The following is a 15,088-nucleotide window of genomic DNA, read 5'->3' on the forward strand; positions in this document are numbered from 1 at the left end:
TGCTTTCCGCCATGCAGCACCGCTCATCCCTGTGAGCTGAACTGGCACCTGTCCTTTACTTAGCTGATTGGTTGTTGCGATAAAATGTATTGTAACAGTTGTCAGATAGGTTGGTACATAGCTGACAACCCTGACTTCTGCACAACACAACTGATGGTCCCAAGCCCATTATTATGAAATTCCACAAAGAAACCTTGTCAAGGCACACCTGTGAAGTGAAACCATTTCTGGCATAACTGCATCATGAAGCTCATTGAGAAAAGGCCAAGGGTTTGCAGTACAGTCAACAAAGCAAAGGGTGGCTACTGCCAGAAATCTAAAATATAACACGTTTATTATCATTTTTTTCTTTTTCTTTGCTACATGCTTCATATATTTGACTGGTAGTCTATGTATACTCAAAAAAATTTATTATCATAAATATCATTAAAAGTTGTTGTGGGTCATTTAATTAAAAAAAAAATATTGCGCATATTTTATAGCATGAATATTGCAGTGAACCATTGGTACCATGCCTAGAGTGGCAAGCTATCCCATATGGAAAAGAAATAGTAAAAACTTATATGACTTAACTCATGAAAGTGGCCACTTTCATGAGTAAATCATATAAGGCTTACATGATTTACTCATGAAAGTGGCCACTTTCACATTACTTTCATATATTGTTTTAGTAAGTATCCAAAACATACAAGTTTCATTCTATAATTTTTCAAGGGATCTTATATCTGTTTTTACTCTTGTATGCTTTTCATACAAGTTTCACACAAGACAGATACAAACCTTATAAGTTTTATATATATCTTTTCCATATGGGATACCACTGCAGAAACTTAAGGCTAACCTATTTTGCATGAACATAAAATTGAACACTAATAATTAAATGAAAGAAGTGAAGAATATCTGTCAGAGGTAAAGGAAAAAGCATTGGTAAAATAAGTATAAATAGAGCCACCGTAAAAGACTACTTTGTGTTATTTGAGTTGCTTCAATGGCTTAGTCACTGGTTACTGGTTTCATCATCACTGGTTATTACAGAACCTTTCTTAGCCATATCCTAGTGGAATTATTAAACTCTCTTTGGAAAAAGCTTTTTTGGTTTAAAAAAAAAAGTGCTGCTGACTTTGTGCAGATTGGCCACATTAATCTAGAAAGCAGAGAGAGGATTAATTAACATGGACACTCAACTGGTTTAATTTGACTGAAAAATGATTGTAGAGCGCTGAATAAGAATAATCTTGTTTTTATTTGGATTTCTCTCTTCAGATGTTTTATTTGTTGTAGGTCGCTGTGCTGCTGCAAATTTGATTAAAATTTATGTCTACGTATTTCTTTTTCATTATTATTTCATTACTGTGATAAGTCATATTAATAGATTTGCATGTTAGCCCTAGCGGCTCTGTGTGTGTGTGTGTGTGTGTGTGTGTGTGTGTGTGTGTGTGTGTGTGTGTGTGTGTGTGTGTGTGAGAGTGTATCAGTCTTTTTGTTCATAGCTTTGGTGATGAAATATTTCTGCATCTGTTGGATGGAGTGTCAAAGTTCTGTGCAGATATTTTTGTTCTCATCTTTTGAAGATGAAACCCGCTGATGTATTCCTTTAGTCTTTTTCATTATATATTCCAACGCTAGATAACAGTCAGATCAATGCAGACATAAGTGAGAGCTGAATAACTTTGGTGATCTTTTAATTTTTTATATTGTGCCAGCATCAGGTGCATTTTAAGTTTACCTGCTATTATTGTTGAGCACAAAAGCTTGCTATGACAAAGTCCAGCATCACAGAGATGCTAGCATGTCTAGCTGTGTTCACACAGCCCTGAGTTTTTGTAGACTTGACTGATGTGTCTTTTATTCCTCTTACTTTATAAATGTAACTTATTTGAAAAGCATGGAACATTTGAATAAGACCAACCACGTGGCCCAAAGCAGGCATTTATTACTGATGTTTATGTTATTACTACTTTGTAATATGCCAAATGCATTCAAGTAGCAATAATGCTGACTTGTTCAAATGAGTAAAAAGATTTTTTGCTGTCATTTTAAGCCGGTCTACATGAAAATGATGCAGACCAACTGCTTATCCTTGTTGCCACTTTGGATGTTTCAGCTCATGGACTCAGTAAATCACAATGACTAGTCAGAAGAATCTGAAGACACTCTACTCCTGCCAACCCTCATCAGTATATGAACATCAGCTCAGAATTTGCAAAGCTAGCTGGATTAAAGATGTGAGAAGAAGCTGATCCGAGTGTTTAAATGTGCTGGACGCTCAGTAATGACATGTAAATCTAATTTTTTTTTGTCTCTTGTTGTGTGCAGATACATGGGCATTGGCCTGTCTGCTCAGGGAGTCAACATGAACAGACTGCCTGGTGAGTACAACTTGAATAATGTCATTGTATTATAACCAGTAGGAGGCTGAAAAGAGAGACCTTTTTTTTTTATAGATATATTGATGAATATATTATAGTCAAGGTAGCACAGTGGTGCAGTGGCTAGCAAGAAGATGCAAGGTTTGAATATCCTGCTCTGAAATTGTCTTTATTTCAAAGGCATGAATGTTAGGTTGATTGATTGATGAGTCTAAATTGGCAGAAGATGTAGTGGTGTGTGTGTGTGGCTGTCTGTCTCTTTACTTTAGCGATGGACCAACAACCTGTCCAGAGTGTACTCTGCTTTTCACCTTGAGACGGCTGGGATGTGTCCCAGCTAAGATGCATAACCAGTTAGGAAAATGAATGGATGAATGTTATAGTGGGCGTATAGCTGTCAGAATATCTAATGAAAAGATGGTAGGCCTACAATTTGGCGTCTGTGTTAGAAGTAGTTAGCAAAATAGGGTTAAATAAGGATTCCCTAGTTTACTCAACAACTCATGGTATGGCAAGAGCGTCATCATGCCATTGTTCACCAACAACATTGGCTTGCTGATCTGATGCCAGCATTTCTGCCACTTAGCAGTCAGAGTGGACGGGTGCTTTGGCTGGCTGGGAAGATGAACATCCTGCGTCACTCTTTTTTTTTTTTTTGGTTCCATTTTGATTACACACAGCACAGTACACTCAATACAATGAAGCAGCTACAGAGGGGCTTTCCAAAACCTTGAACCTTTCTAATTACTTACTGGCGAACAGCCTTAACCCACAGCCCTTACAGGCTTAGATTACAATCAAAGACTAACACTGTTTACTTTAGCCTTGTTTCTATTTTCTCATGTATATTGCAAACCCTGGTAAAGAGTTCAGTATTAGGAGATTGAGATATTTTTAGAGTTAAAGTAGCAGTGGAGATAATGTGGATGCATGTGTGGAGGGAATATACTAAAGGTGGATGAAAGGGATGAAGAAGAAATTGATTTTTGAGGATAAATCAGAAGCTGGAAAAGTACCAACATTTCTGAGATGCAGGAATGAAAACAGGTGGAGATGATGATGCTCAGGGTTTCTGCCGTAATTAGATGCAGTTTGTCTGACGGCTGCAGTAGAGAACATGTCAGGACATGTTAATGAGCTGTCATACAGATCAGTAACATGTCAGGACATGTTACTGATCTGTCATACAGATCAGTGACAGATGATGTGGACTTATTGCACCCTCGTGGTGATCCACCTATTACTTTGTAATGACAGATTGCTCGGTTTGTATTTTATGTAGAGTTTATTTTTGGTCCAGAGCCTTAGCCAACACCCAGTGAAATTACTACTACAGTATATGCAAAGATTTCAATGACTGTGTTTTGTGTCAATCTAAGGGTGTCCTCATAGGCAGTTTCACCTTACATCATGTATTATGGGGCTTTCAGATAATAAAGAAACTGCAGTGATTGGACCCTTTTTAAAAACATAAAAAAAAACCCAATTGTACCCATCTTGCATTTGGTTTAGCTCAGTTACCTCTCAGTTAAATCTAGTTCTTCAAGCATAGACAGTACCATTGTACTCACGGCAAACAGAGAAATCCCCCCCGCTGGTTACTCAGAAGAATGCAGGTTTAAAGCATTTGCGTGTTGGCTTCACTTTTTCGACACAGAAGATAGGTAGATGGCCATAGTTTGCATGGAACATGCCGACTTGTCTGGCCAACTACCTGCCAAGCCGCAGTGGAAGTTTAAAAAGTGCAATGCAAACCAGAAACAGAGAATGCTTACCTTCAGAGTAAAAGTTGTGCCTTACCACTGCAACCAACACATTCCAAAATGTACAGCTTTTACTTTGAAAGTGAATGGTTACCCCAACCACAAGAAGGCTTTCATTGATTGATAGCCAGCAACTTCCAGTAGCCACTTGCCAACCAGTTAGTGAATACACATTTTTCTCTACTGTGAATGCTGAGCTCATAAACTGGTCTCTAGGCCTGTGTGACTGGAGCCTATTCTGTCTGTGACTTCAGTGCAGTGGTTATATTGTTACGGTGATGACATGTCACGTAATGTACATTTCTGGTCAGCCCACAATGAAAATCATCATTACTCACTGAATTTTCCACCAGTTTTCACCTAGCTTAGTATTTATTTCTATCGAGAAGAATTCGATTCCTACAATAAAGATGAATAAAGTTGTGGAGAATTACACTTACAGCTTTAATGAAATCAGTTGTTTATAAAAATCTCCTACTCAACAAATCAGTTGTCTTACACTTCTGCTAACTTTGTTTACTTGTGTGAACAGCTCAGACAGCGGTCACTTCTATAATTCCGAGAACAAAGGTGCTGCCATAAAGATTTGATAAGAAACAAGCCTTTGTCTGCTAACACATAAACATTTTATTGTCTAAATGCTGTACATAGACAGTAGGCAATGCATTCATATGGGAGGTCAACATATCAGTTTTATTCCTTGTCCTCCACTTTTCCACTGATTATTTTGTATTGTTTTGTTTTATCTGGACGTGTGTTAATGGTCCAGCAACCTCGGGTGACACAGGGGGAAACATAGTGGCCACTTAGCTGCCGATAACCTCACTTAAGCCCCTTCCCTCTCCCCAACCAGTGAGAACATGTATGTGCTTCCACCAATCATATCCTGTGGTTTTCAGGGCCCGTGTGGGGCTATTTGCTTATTGAATGGTTAAGATCTGTGCGGTGGCTGAGGTTTGTGGAATGCTGTGGAGGCTGGTGGCAGCCAGTTCAGCAGAGTCTAGATGCACACATACACAAAGATCCCTCATTCTCCTCTCTTCTTGATTCGCATGTGTTAGACGTCACACAAAGGCCCGGAACAATGTGGAAAAGCGTTGCATGGATGGATGCTTTTTTCACAACTGGTTACAGATCAGTTATGAAAGTATCTTTTGTAACTAGGATTTTACTACAGATGGTGTGTAGCCCTGGTACACAGATTACTGATGATTGCCTTAACTCGGACTAACGCGGCGTATTTGTGTGCCAGTGTGTGTTTGTCCCAAACTGTGGAGATTTATCTCTATGTGTCCTGGGCTTCACTGATTGCATCTCTCAGTGTTTATGTTTGTTCCCACTCATCTGTGCATCTGTGCACACTTTCACAGCATGCTGCACATGTTGTGTGTGTGCTGGTGAAGTGTATAATGTTCTATATGTGCTGTGAGTTTATATGTATGGTGATTGTGAAGGTGTCTTTGTGCAAAGATGTGTTTCTGTTATTTTAATTTTGAATGGAGATAATATTAGACATTCCGGTTATTATAATGCAATATAACTGAGCCCACGAACTGCAGCATTCAAAATGATCAAACTGCTAAATTAACACTTATTTGTCAAATACTGAATACGACATCCTTAATCAAGGGAGCAATTATTGCAAGGTTGTTGTATTTAACTTTTCTAGTTTTTGCTAGTAATGGCAAAAAACACCCGAATCAGACCTGTGAAATTGAAAATCTTGCACTCAGAAATTCTTCTTGAGTTAAAGCGCTGAAGTGTTATATAAGTTCCCTGTGAGGTGGAATTACCATCATAAATCATAAGATTCAAAACTAAGTTTTCAAAGCTATGGTCTTGAAATTGCTATGCTGAATAGCACACTTTCCTGGTTTCATTTATCCTGTTAAAACTCTGTCTGATGGGGTGACCTGATGGTTGATTGTCTAGGGCACACACCACTTTCTAAAAAATGCTCTCAGCAGCTGACTCTCTGCTCAACCTTTGCTGCATGACTTTGCCCTGTCTGCTTTACAAAAAACACTTTTCTAGTCTGTCTCTGCTGCATCTCTTTAATGAAAGGCAAAGTGCTAAAAAAAAATATCTTAAAAAAAGAAAACCTGTCAGATGTACCAGAGTTCAAAGCTGAAACTGAAGATTCAAGCATCTCTGAAAAGTCTGTTAAAAGAGCGAGTATTTCATGCTTGTAAAGTTTCAGATCTTTGAAGATGCATCTTTATAGAACTGCAAATATTCTAAGTTAGGGATTTTCTATTTTCAGAGGAGAGAAATTTTAACCAGGGCCAGAGGAAAAGCCCAAGAAATTTAATAAATATATGTTTGTCAATTGGTTTCTTCTTTTTTTAAAAACGAAATTCTTAACTGCTCAGAAATGAAAGTAAAACCAGTGTTGTGTAGGTATTACTTGTGTCCTCACTGCCGGCAGGAGCTACCTTGGGTCATGTGGTTCTGTGGTTTTCTTTACATCACAACTGTGGATGTTCATTTTTTATGGGATCTGGAACTACACATAAATCATATTATTTTCCTGTTTTAATGTAAAATATAAATTTTTATCAAATTATTGGATTTGAAATAAATTTTGTAAAAGGTGAGTTCAGATTTTACTCGAGTAAGTAAAAAACTGGGGCACTGTGTAAAATGTTAATAAAAACAGAATACAGTAATATGCATGATAGAAGATTAAACTTGCGTGTTAAAAAAATTATATTAAATGTTTAATGATACCAACACATCCTTAAAAACTTAGGACAGGACTTTGTTTTCCACTGTGTAGCATCCCCTCTCCTTTTAACAACAGTCCGTACACATTAACTGAGGATCAGCTGCTGGACTGAAGATCTGGAATGTAAACAAGCCAATTTTTCACCTGGACTCTTCTACTATGAATCCAGTATGTGGCTTAGCATTGTCTTGCTGAATTATGAAATACAGTACCGTTCCTAAAAAAAACACATTTTTAGATGGGAGCGCATGTTTCTTTAAAACCTGTATATATCTTTCAGCATTGATGTCTTTCCACATGTGCAAGCTGCCAATTCCATAGTCAGTAATGCATTTCATCACAGTCAGATATAAGTTTTGACCTTAGTGCTGGTAACAAGTTGGATGGTCATTTTTCTATTTAATCAGAAAACATGGCATTCATGTTTCCAAAAATCCAAATTTAGTTTTTTCCACTCGTCTTTACATCTGTGAAATTCATGCCAGTGCTCTATTACACCCCATCATTTTACTGGCCTCTTGCCAGCTAGCATAGTTAGTTGCCCAGGTGCCCCCTTTTGGGGGGACATGTTGCTGCCGTCATTTTCAAAACAACCTAATATTTTTTCATGAAATAATAACATATCTCTGTTTAATTTTTCAGATGTGTTATAGGTTTATGAGATCTGCAATTTACTGCATTCTTTTTATTTACATCTTACACAGCATCCCTTTTTTTATGGTTATACATCAAAAATGTAATAAAGTACTGTCCTTGTGTATGTGTTTGTGCGTCCTGTGATAGTACAATGTTCCCCACTGCTGACCTCTGTGCCTGATCCTGCTGTGGAGGCCTGCCCATTTCATTAGCATGTTGGAGCAGCGAGCCTGGCTTTAGAGGCAATATCCCTGTCAGCAGATTAATCTAATACCTCACCACACACACACACACACACACACACACACACACACACACACACACACACACACACACACACGTGTATATACACTTATGCACAAAAAACACATGGAGGGACAGAGGACAATATGTGTTGTGTAGGTTGAAAGAAATGCCCCAATGCACAGGATACAGATACAAAGATGCATGTCCAGCTGAGCCTAGTACTTTATGACATGCTCACAGATACACATGTCCACATACAAGTACGCATCTAATATCTCAGCTCACCCATGACCTACTTTTCCTAACCCTGCTTTGCTTTTTGGCAACAACATGTAAGCTGCAAGTGAGGAGAAACACAACAGAGCTGAAGCTGAACACAGTCCAGTTCAGGTCACTTTCAGGGTGCTCAGTTCACGGTGAGCCATTCATGCAAAACTTAAGGTTTCATTGAGTTAAAGTCAAGGTCTGATTTTGTGAAGTTTACCGATTTCCCTTGTGCTATAGAAGAATACTTCCATATAACTTTAGATCAAATCTGTGCGATTAACCAGACAGCTGATATGAATTCACTCGGGCAAAGAGGCGAAGATCTATGTAACTTTCTCACTCAGACAGTATGAGACTGCATTTTAGCTTTGGAAGAGATACAGGAATTAATAACAGATCGATACTAGTATCATTTTATTTGTCTTAGACAGGCAGGATAATACAGACATGTCATCCTATATGGTCGTTTTACATCCTCTCAAAGAGCGGTATAGAATTATTTAGGTTAGACTGTACTTTATGGTGGTTGCATCTTGCAGTCTGTAGCACTCCATACTGTGCCAAGCTGTGTGTAAAGCTTATACCTTTATTTTGAAGGGTCATACGGGTTGTTATTGCCTTGGATTATTGGCTTTGCTGGTCCCACTTTTGTCAGTTATACTGTACCACTTTATTTTATTGGTGTTTACTTGTGTAATGATTCCAAACAACACGTAAAACATAAAAACAAGAAAATTTTTAATAGGAATGTACTGAAGCACATTTTCAGCAAGTTGTCCGGTAGCACACTGGAGCTTCCCAAATTGTGGGGCCCTCCCCCTAGGGGGGGTGCAGAGCCATTGCGGGGGGGCGTGGTATGAAAAGGGGAAAACAAAAATGCTTGGACACTGCTAGCACGAGGCGCCCACTCAAACGCAAAGCAGGAGATGAAGCATCGCTGAATATGTTTCCAAACCAACTTCATTCGAAGCCAAAGACTAGAAAATATGGTGAAGCATATCTTCCCTTTGGTTTCACCTGCACAAGTGCCAAGGTAGGTCTCCCCTGCAGAATTGTGTTTCCCTTCGTGGGGAGCACGCGCTGGGCTCTGCACATCACGGACAAACAGTATCCCACATTCTTGATTTTTAGTTCACACACACTTGTTGTAATGACTAACTACTCCTGTCATTTTGGAGATGTTAGCTCTTTATACAGTAAAGTTACAAATAACATCAGGTCGTTCCTGCCACGATTTGTTCCCTTGGTTCAAATCACGGACAAACAGTATCCCACAGTTGTTTATGTTTTTGAACCCATTGTGCACAGAGAGGCATTTTGTGAAAAATGTATTGATAGCAATGTTGAATATTATTACACAGGAAAAAAACAACTGCAGGTAAAATAATTACACCGTGATGCCTCTGCCTTTCTAAATGGAGGGACAGTAACAGAAACAGCTGTGTTTTCAAAAATACCCGTGTAGGTGTGGACGTAGCGTAAAAGAGTTAGTAGTTTATTTTATTACTACCTGTAATTTATTGCAGGTTACTTGTATTTGCTTAATTGTTTACTAAATGTTTGAGGGGGGAGGCGAACATTTTTCTTGTAAAACAAAAGGGGACCACGCAAAAAAGTTTGGGAACCACTGAACTAGTGCAAGTTTATCATCTAATAATTCTTATTGAATAGTTAGTACAGCTGATAACTGATGTGCATTGACAACATCATCCATGGTAGGATCAATTGCACTCTTAAAAATTTCCCTCAAAAGGGGAAACTCATCAAAGCAATCTTCTAATAAATAAAGTCATACAACCGTAGTTACTACCTTCATACCACATCTGTGAAGCATCTGTTTTTATGTTTATTTTTCAAAATAGAAGTGCTGATCTCCAACGTCTTCATTCTGAATTGTGGACTGGGCTGTGCCACTTCTCTTTCTATTATCCTGGTTGTGAATGAAGTAGAACAAACCACTGTATGAAATCTTCAGGTTTTCTTGGGCAATTTCCTATAGGGAATACCCATTATTTCTTAAAACATGTCTGATTGATTTAAGCAAAAAGCTGCTTTTTTAGGAGAATTTTAAGACTGTAATCAGACTCAAATTGTAGTTTTATCATGAAAAACTTGCATTAAGTTATTTTAACTGCAAGAACTTTGCTGGTAAAGTGGGATCCACGGTGTGTTAGAGACAAATGGGAAAGAGTATTTTTGAACAGGGCAGCTGTAGCAAGACAGGAACTAAATGGAGTGTCTTAGAAAGATGCAAGTCATAACACAGGTGCTTTAATACTAGTTGTAGATATTCATCTATACAACTGTCACGCTGGAGGCTGTTTTGAGAAAAGTGAATGTTTGACAATTACAAAATAAACAGATGACATATGGGTAGCGTTAACATTGATAATAGGTTATGAAATACCCAAGAACCCTGTGGTGCTATATTTGGCTACACACAAGAGCTGAGGAAAGCTACCTTGTCTTAGTTGCAACAGAAGAGGCAGACTTGAGCAAAGTGGGAGTAACTGTCTGGACATTACTGATGAAATAAATGATGTGGAAAGACACACAAAAAAGTGGACTCCCTAGAAAATCCATTGCAATTGCAATTTAAAAACTATTACATGTGTAATAGTAATAATAGTTTTTAATAAAGGTTTCTGTAAAGTGTCCTTCACATATACTTTTTAGTGTTTCTTCTTGAATATTCTGAAAAACTGTGGAATATAGACTTACAGAAGTCTATGAGGTCAGCTGTAGACACACTAAAACATTTGGTTGCATGCCTGGGGTACTGGATCCTCCCAAGTGATCCCACGATGAGCCTAGAAGGCATAAGATGTGTCTTTTTGTGGTCCATAACAATGTATGTCAGCAACTGCTAGTCAATTTTAGTTTAAACCATCTTGTACTTAATATTTGATTCAGGATTGTCTTTTTCATTCTGTTATTTGGCACTATTATTTTTAGTGTGGTTACATTAGCCTCAACTGTAAATGCACTACTAATTAGCAAATGTTCTAATTCAGAAGCCTAAGATGCTAAATGTTTATAAATGTAGTTTGAAGCTTGTGGACATAGCTATAACTGTTGATGCTGTGTCACAAGAACATATTGCTTAATCCGAAGGGCTCTCAAGTCCAAATGAATCAGTTAATTGGAATGTGACCAACTGGTATTTTATTTCACTGGAAACATTATTTCACAATGGTAAAACAAGAGTGTATAAGAGGGATTAGGGATCAGTCATGCCTGTGTTTTCATACCACAACAAGCTGTATTGACTGTCTCCTCCATCCCTAGGACTCAAGTAGATGGCTTTTCTTTGTAAGTTTCTTAGCATGTTATTAGGAAATTTCTTGGGATGCACTGATACATGGGTCAAATATCAGTAATGGCTGATATTAGCCTCATTGACTGATATCAGCGTATAAGATGGTATTTACCGATAACAAAGGCAGATACATATCTGTTGTGTTAAATTTTCAGACTTTGTTGACTTGATACAAAGGATAAAAAAAAAAATCTTTAAAAATAAAGATAACATCGGTTTCAGCTTTGGCTGTTGTTTTAAGCACCGTTATCAGCCTGGAATTTAACACTCTGCTTATCTGTAGAAATTCCAGATCTGTAAAAACTTGAAAAATATCAACAAATATAGAATTTATTGCACTGTATCCTAAGTTCTTACTCATTTGCCTTAATAAGCTACCAGTGACTCACCTTTGTTGTATACACATGCATCACTACCAGCAGGAACAAGAAATTGGTTTATGTAATTAGTACATCATGAGATCTTCCTCTCTTCCCCTGGTGCCCTTTAGTCTTCTGGTGCAGCCTCCTGTGCTGCTGTTCCTGTTGGCAGTGACTCACCAGTTTCTTTACGCAGACAAAGTCCTCCTGCTGGCCATCCGGGAGGACGGCCTGCAGACTCAGAAAGTGTCAGTTTTTATGAGCCGCCTCGTAGGCAGCTGCAGTCAGATGGGAAAATTTGAGTTGCTGAAGTCAATGAGTAACTGTCTTCCTTCCTGTTAGCAGTGACCTCAAGCAAGCCACTTCACCCCAGCTGCTTATACTTTTCATACTGAGCTGCTCCCAATTTATGCGTGCAGCAGTAAGACTGTGTGTTTGTCACCGAGGTTTTGATTACTGACACGTTTTTCACATGGTTCAAGTATGAGATGCAAGAACTAATCCTAATCCTTGTCCTATTTTAGGATGGGACAAGCACTCATACGGTTACCATGGAGATGACGGACACTCCTTCTGCTCCTCCGGGACCGGCCAACCATACGGGCCGACATTCACCACGGGTGATGTAATTGGCTGCTGCGTCAACCTCATTAACAACACTTGCTTTTACACCAAAAATGGCATCAGTTTAGGTTGGTGTACATGTTAAGATCCTTTTATTTTAAATTAATTGATAGAATGTCATTTAGCATCAACTGGAACCAATGTGTGTGTACGTTCTTAACTCTAACTGGGTTTGTCTTTCTGTCTTTTAGGTGTTGCCTTCACAGACCTCCCCGTAAGTATTCATTATAGCCATGTTTTCCCATCATAACCCTTCAGCACTTTCCTTTTATTAACCCCTTAGCAGTCCTACAAATTTTGCCTATGAGGGTTAGCAGTCGGACGTACCGTGGGCGGTACGTCCGACTGCTAAGGGGTTAATAAGCCCAATTTTAATAATTTTTGTTTCGTGTAGGTGATATCAACTGTGCAGCTGCCCATCTAATTGCAGTTTATTTTGCCATTTGGGGTCAGAAACCCTTTCTGTGTTTTTGGATCCAGTGGCTGATATGACTGGAATGTTTCAAAAAGGAAAGATTGGTTTAAACTAGACTACAGTCTCCACAGTTCAAAGTAGCTGTACATGCAGAAACCAAACAGCATCTAACCCAAGCAGCCTTCATCTGAGTGCTGATGTTAGTTTCATATCCTGTTAGTGGGTTGTTTATTGGTTTTTTGCAAAAACCAACAAACAGCTGTTTATCCAGTGACTCTTGTCTATTATGGAACCCAAGGTATTCCATAACAAAAGTGCTTTTGATGACATTTGATTTTGGGACAACCCAAAATCAAGTTTATGTATTTTTACCCATGTAGATCGTTTTGGTGTGGGTTACTCAGTTAGCAAGTTTTTAATTTTGTAGAACAAATTTGCACTTTGTGGTCTTTAATGTATAAAAATACATTTGGGGAACTCTGCATTAATATGTCTTTTCAAAAACTGTGACCAAGTTACATCAAAAGTCCACAGACTTTGTTTTCAGCAGTTTCATGTAAGAACTGCTGAAATTGTTTACAGCCACTAAAATACAGACGTGTGCAGCTAGTTAGCATTAAAGCTCCGCCTAAGAGAGACACCATCAGTGTTTCTATCCTGTCACAATTTAACTGCCATAAACAGCTCATCACACATCACAGAGTTAGTGGGTATCAACCAATTCCAAAACAAATGGTACGCAGTGTAAAATGCAAATAAATATGAAATGCAGTAAATTGAAAATCATATAAACCCATATTTTATTCACAACACAACACTTAAAACATGTGAAATGTTTAAATTGACAAAATGCACCATTTTGAGTTAGATGGTAGCAACACCTCTCAAAAAGTTTGACAGGGCCATGTTCCACTGCGTGGCATCCCTTCTTCTTTTAACAACAGTCTGAAAACTGAGGAGGAATATTGTCCCAATCTTGTCTGATGTAGCATTCAGAGTGCTGGATCTTCTGTGTTGATTTTTTTTTATTCACCAAATGTCTCCAAAAAGTTGCTTCTGTTCATCTGGACGTAGCGTTTTGTGGGAGAAACGTTTCGTCACTCATCCAAGTGACGTCTTCAGTCTCAGCTGACTGCAGGTTTCCCCAGTCTTATAAACAACCTCCCAGCCCATTGTTCCTTCAGTGGGCTGGTTTCAGTCATTATGCAAATGTACTGTTTATAAGATTGAGGAAACCTGCAGTCAGCTGAGACTGAAGACGTCACTTGGATGAGTGACGAAACGTTTCTCCCACAAAACGCTACGTCCAGATGAAGATAATCAACTTTACTTTCCTGGATAATTGAGAATGCATCGAGACGCAATTCACCAAACGTGTTCAGTTTTTGAACTAAAGACAGGCCACTATAGAGTTTCAACACTGCCCCTTGCGCACAAAGATTTCACCAGATTTCCTCAATTTTTTGATATATTGTCAGTTTTTGGAATTTTTACATTGAGGAATATTATTCTGAAAATGTTCCATAATTTGTTCAAACAGTTTTGATGCTCATTTTATACCCAGTCGTGTTACTGACTTCTTGCCAATTAATCAAATTATTTGGAGCTTTTTATTTTTAGTACTACTAAAAATAAAGTACTACTACCCTTTGTTGTCCCATCCCAACTTTTTTATAACATGTTGCTGCCATCAAATTCAAAATTAGTTCGTTTTTTTTTTGTTTTTGTTTTTTTTGAAATAATGAAACGTCTGCCTTTAAACATTTTATATGTTTTCTATTTTCTATTGTGAATAAAATATGGGTGTATGAGATTTGCAAATCATTGAATTTTGTTGCACAGCATCCCAAACCTTTTAAATTTGTGGTGGTACTCTGACCCGATTGTTGGAAATCATCACTGTTAGTATGATCACCAACAACTGTATAAGTGTAGATATGCTATAAAATAGGGGAAAATATGATAAATTCCCCTTCAGGCTTTGTTTTTTGAAGCGTTTGATGCAGCGCTGTAATGTATTCATTTTTTTTTAAATAATATGTAAATATTATTGTTGCTTAGTGCCAAATCAGTTCTGTTTACTATTTTACGTTTCTACCAGCCGAACCTGTACCCCACTGTGGGGCTTCAGACCCCCGGTGAGATCGTAGACGCCAACTTTGGCCAGCAGCCATTTGTCTTCGACATTGAGGACTACATGAGCGAATGGCGGGCCAAGATCCACGGCATGATCGCTCGCTTTCCCATAGGCGAGCGGCTGGGGGAGTGGCAGGCCGTCCTACAGAAGTAAGATTCAGCTCCAACACCTTCACACACACACACACACACACACACACACACACACACACACACACACACACAC

General features: G+C 38.4%; 1 protein-coding gene across 2 annotated transcripts in view; it reads left to right on the forward strand.

Annotated features, from left to right (window-relative positions):
* Window positions 1-15,088, forward strand: part of ranbp10 (RAN binding protein 10) — a 41,149-nt gene that overhangs the window by 18,017 nt on the left and 8,044 nt on the right. For both annotated transcript variants that reach the window (XM_042225904.1, XM_005935017.3), the window contains exons 3-6: window positions 2,317-2,369; window positions 12,212-12,379; window positions 12,503-12,525; window positions 14,828-15,012. In XM_042225904.1, the coding sequence (XP_042081838.1) occupies window positions 2,317-2,369; window positions 12,212-12,379; window positions 12,503-12,525; window positions 14,828-15,012 (429 nt within the window). The remainder of the gene's footprint in view (window positions 1-2,316; window positions 2,370-12,211; window positions 12,380-12,502; window positions 12,526-14,827; window positions 15,013-15,088) is intronic.

This window comes from Haplochromis burtoni, unplaced genomic scaffold (genome assembly GCF_018398535.1).
Source record: "Haplochromis burtoni strain Fernald_Lab_line unplaced genomic scaffold, NCSU_Asbu1 Contig_188, whole genome shotgun sequence".
Classification (NCBI taxonomy): Eukaryota; Metazoa; Chordata; class Actinopteri; order Cichliformes; family Cichlidae; genus Haplochromis; species Haplochromis burtoni.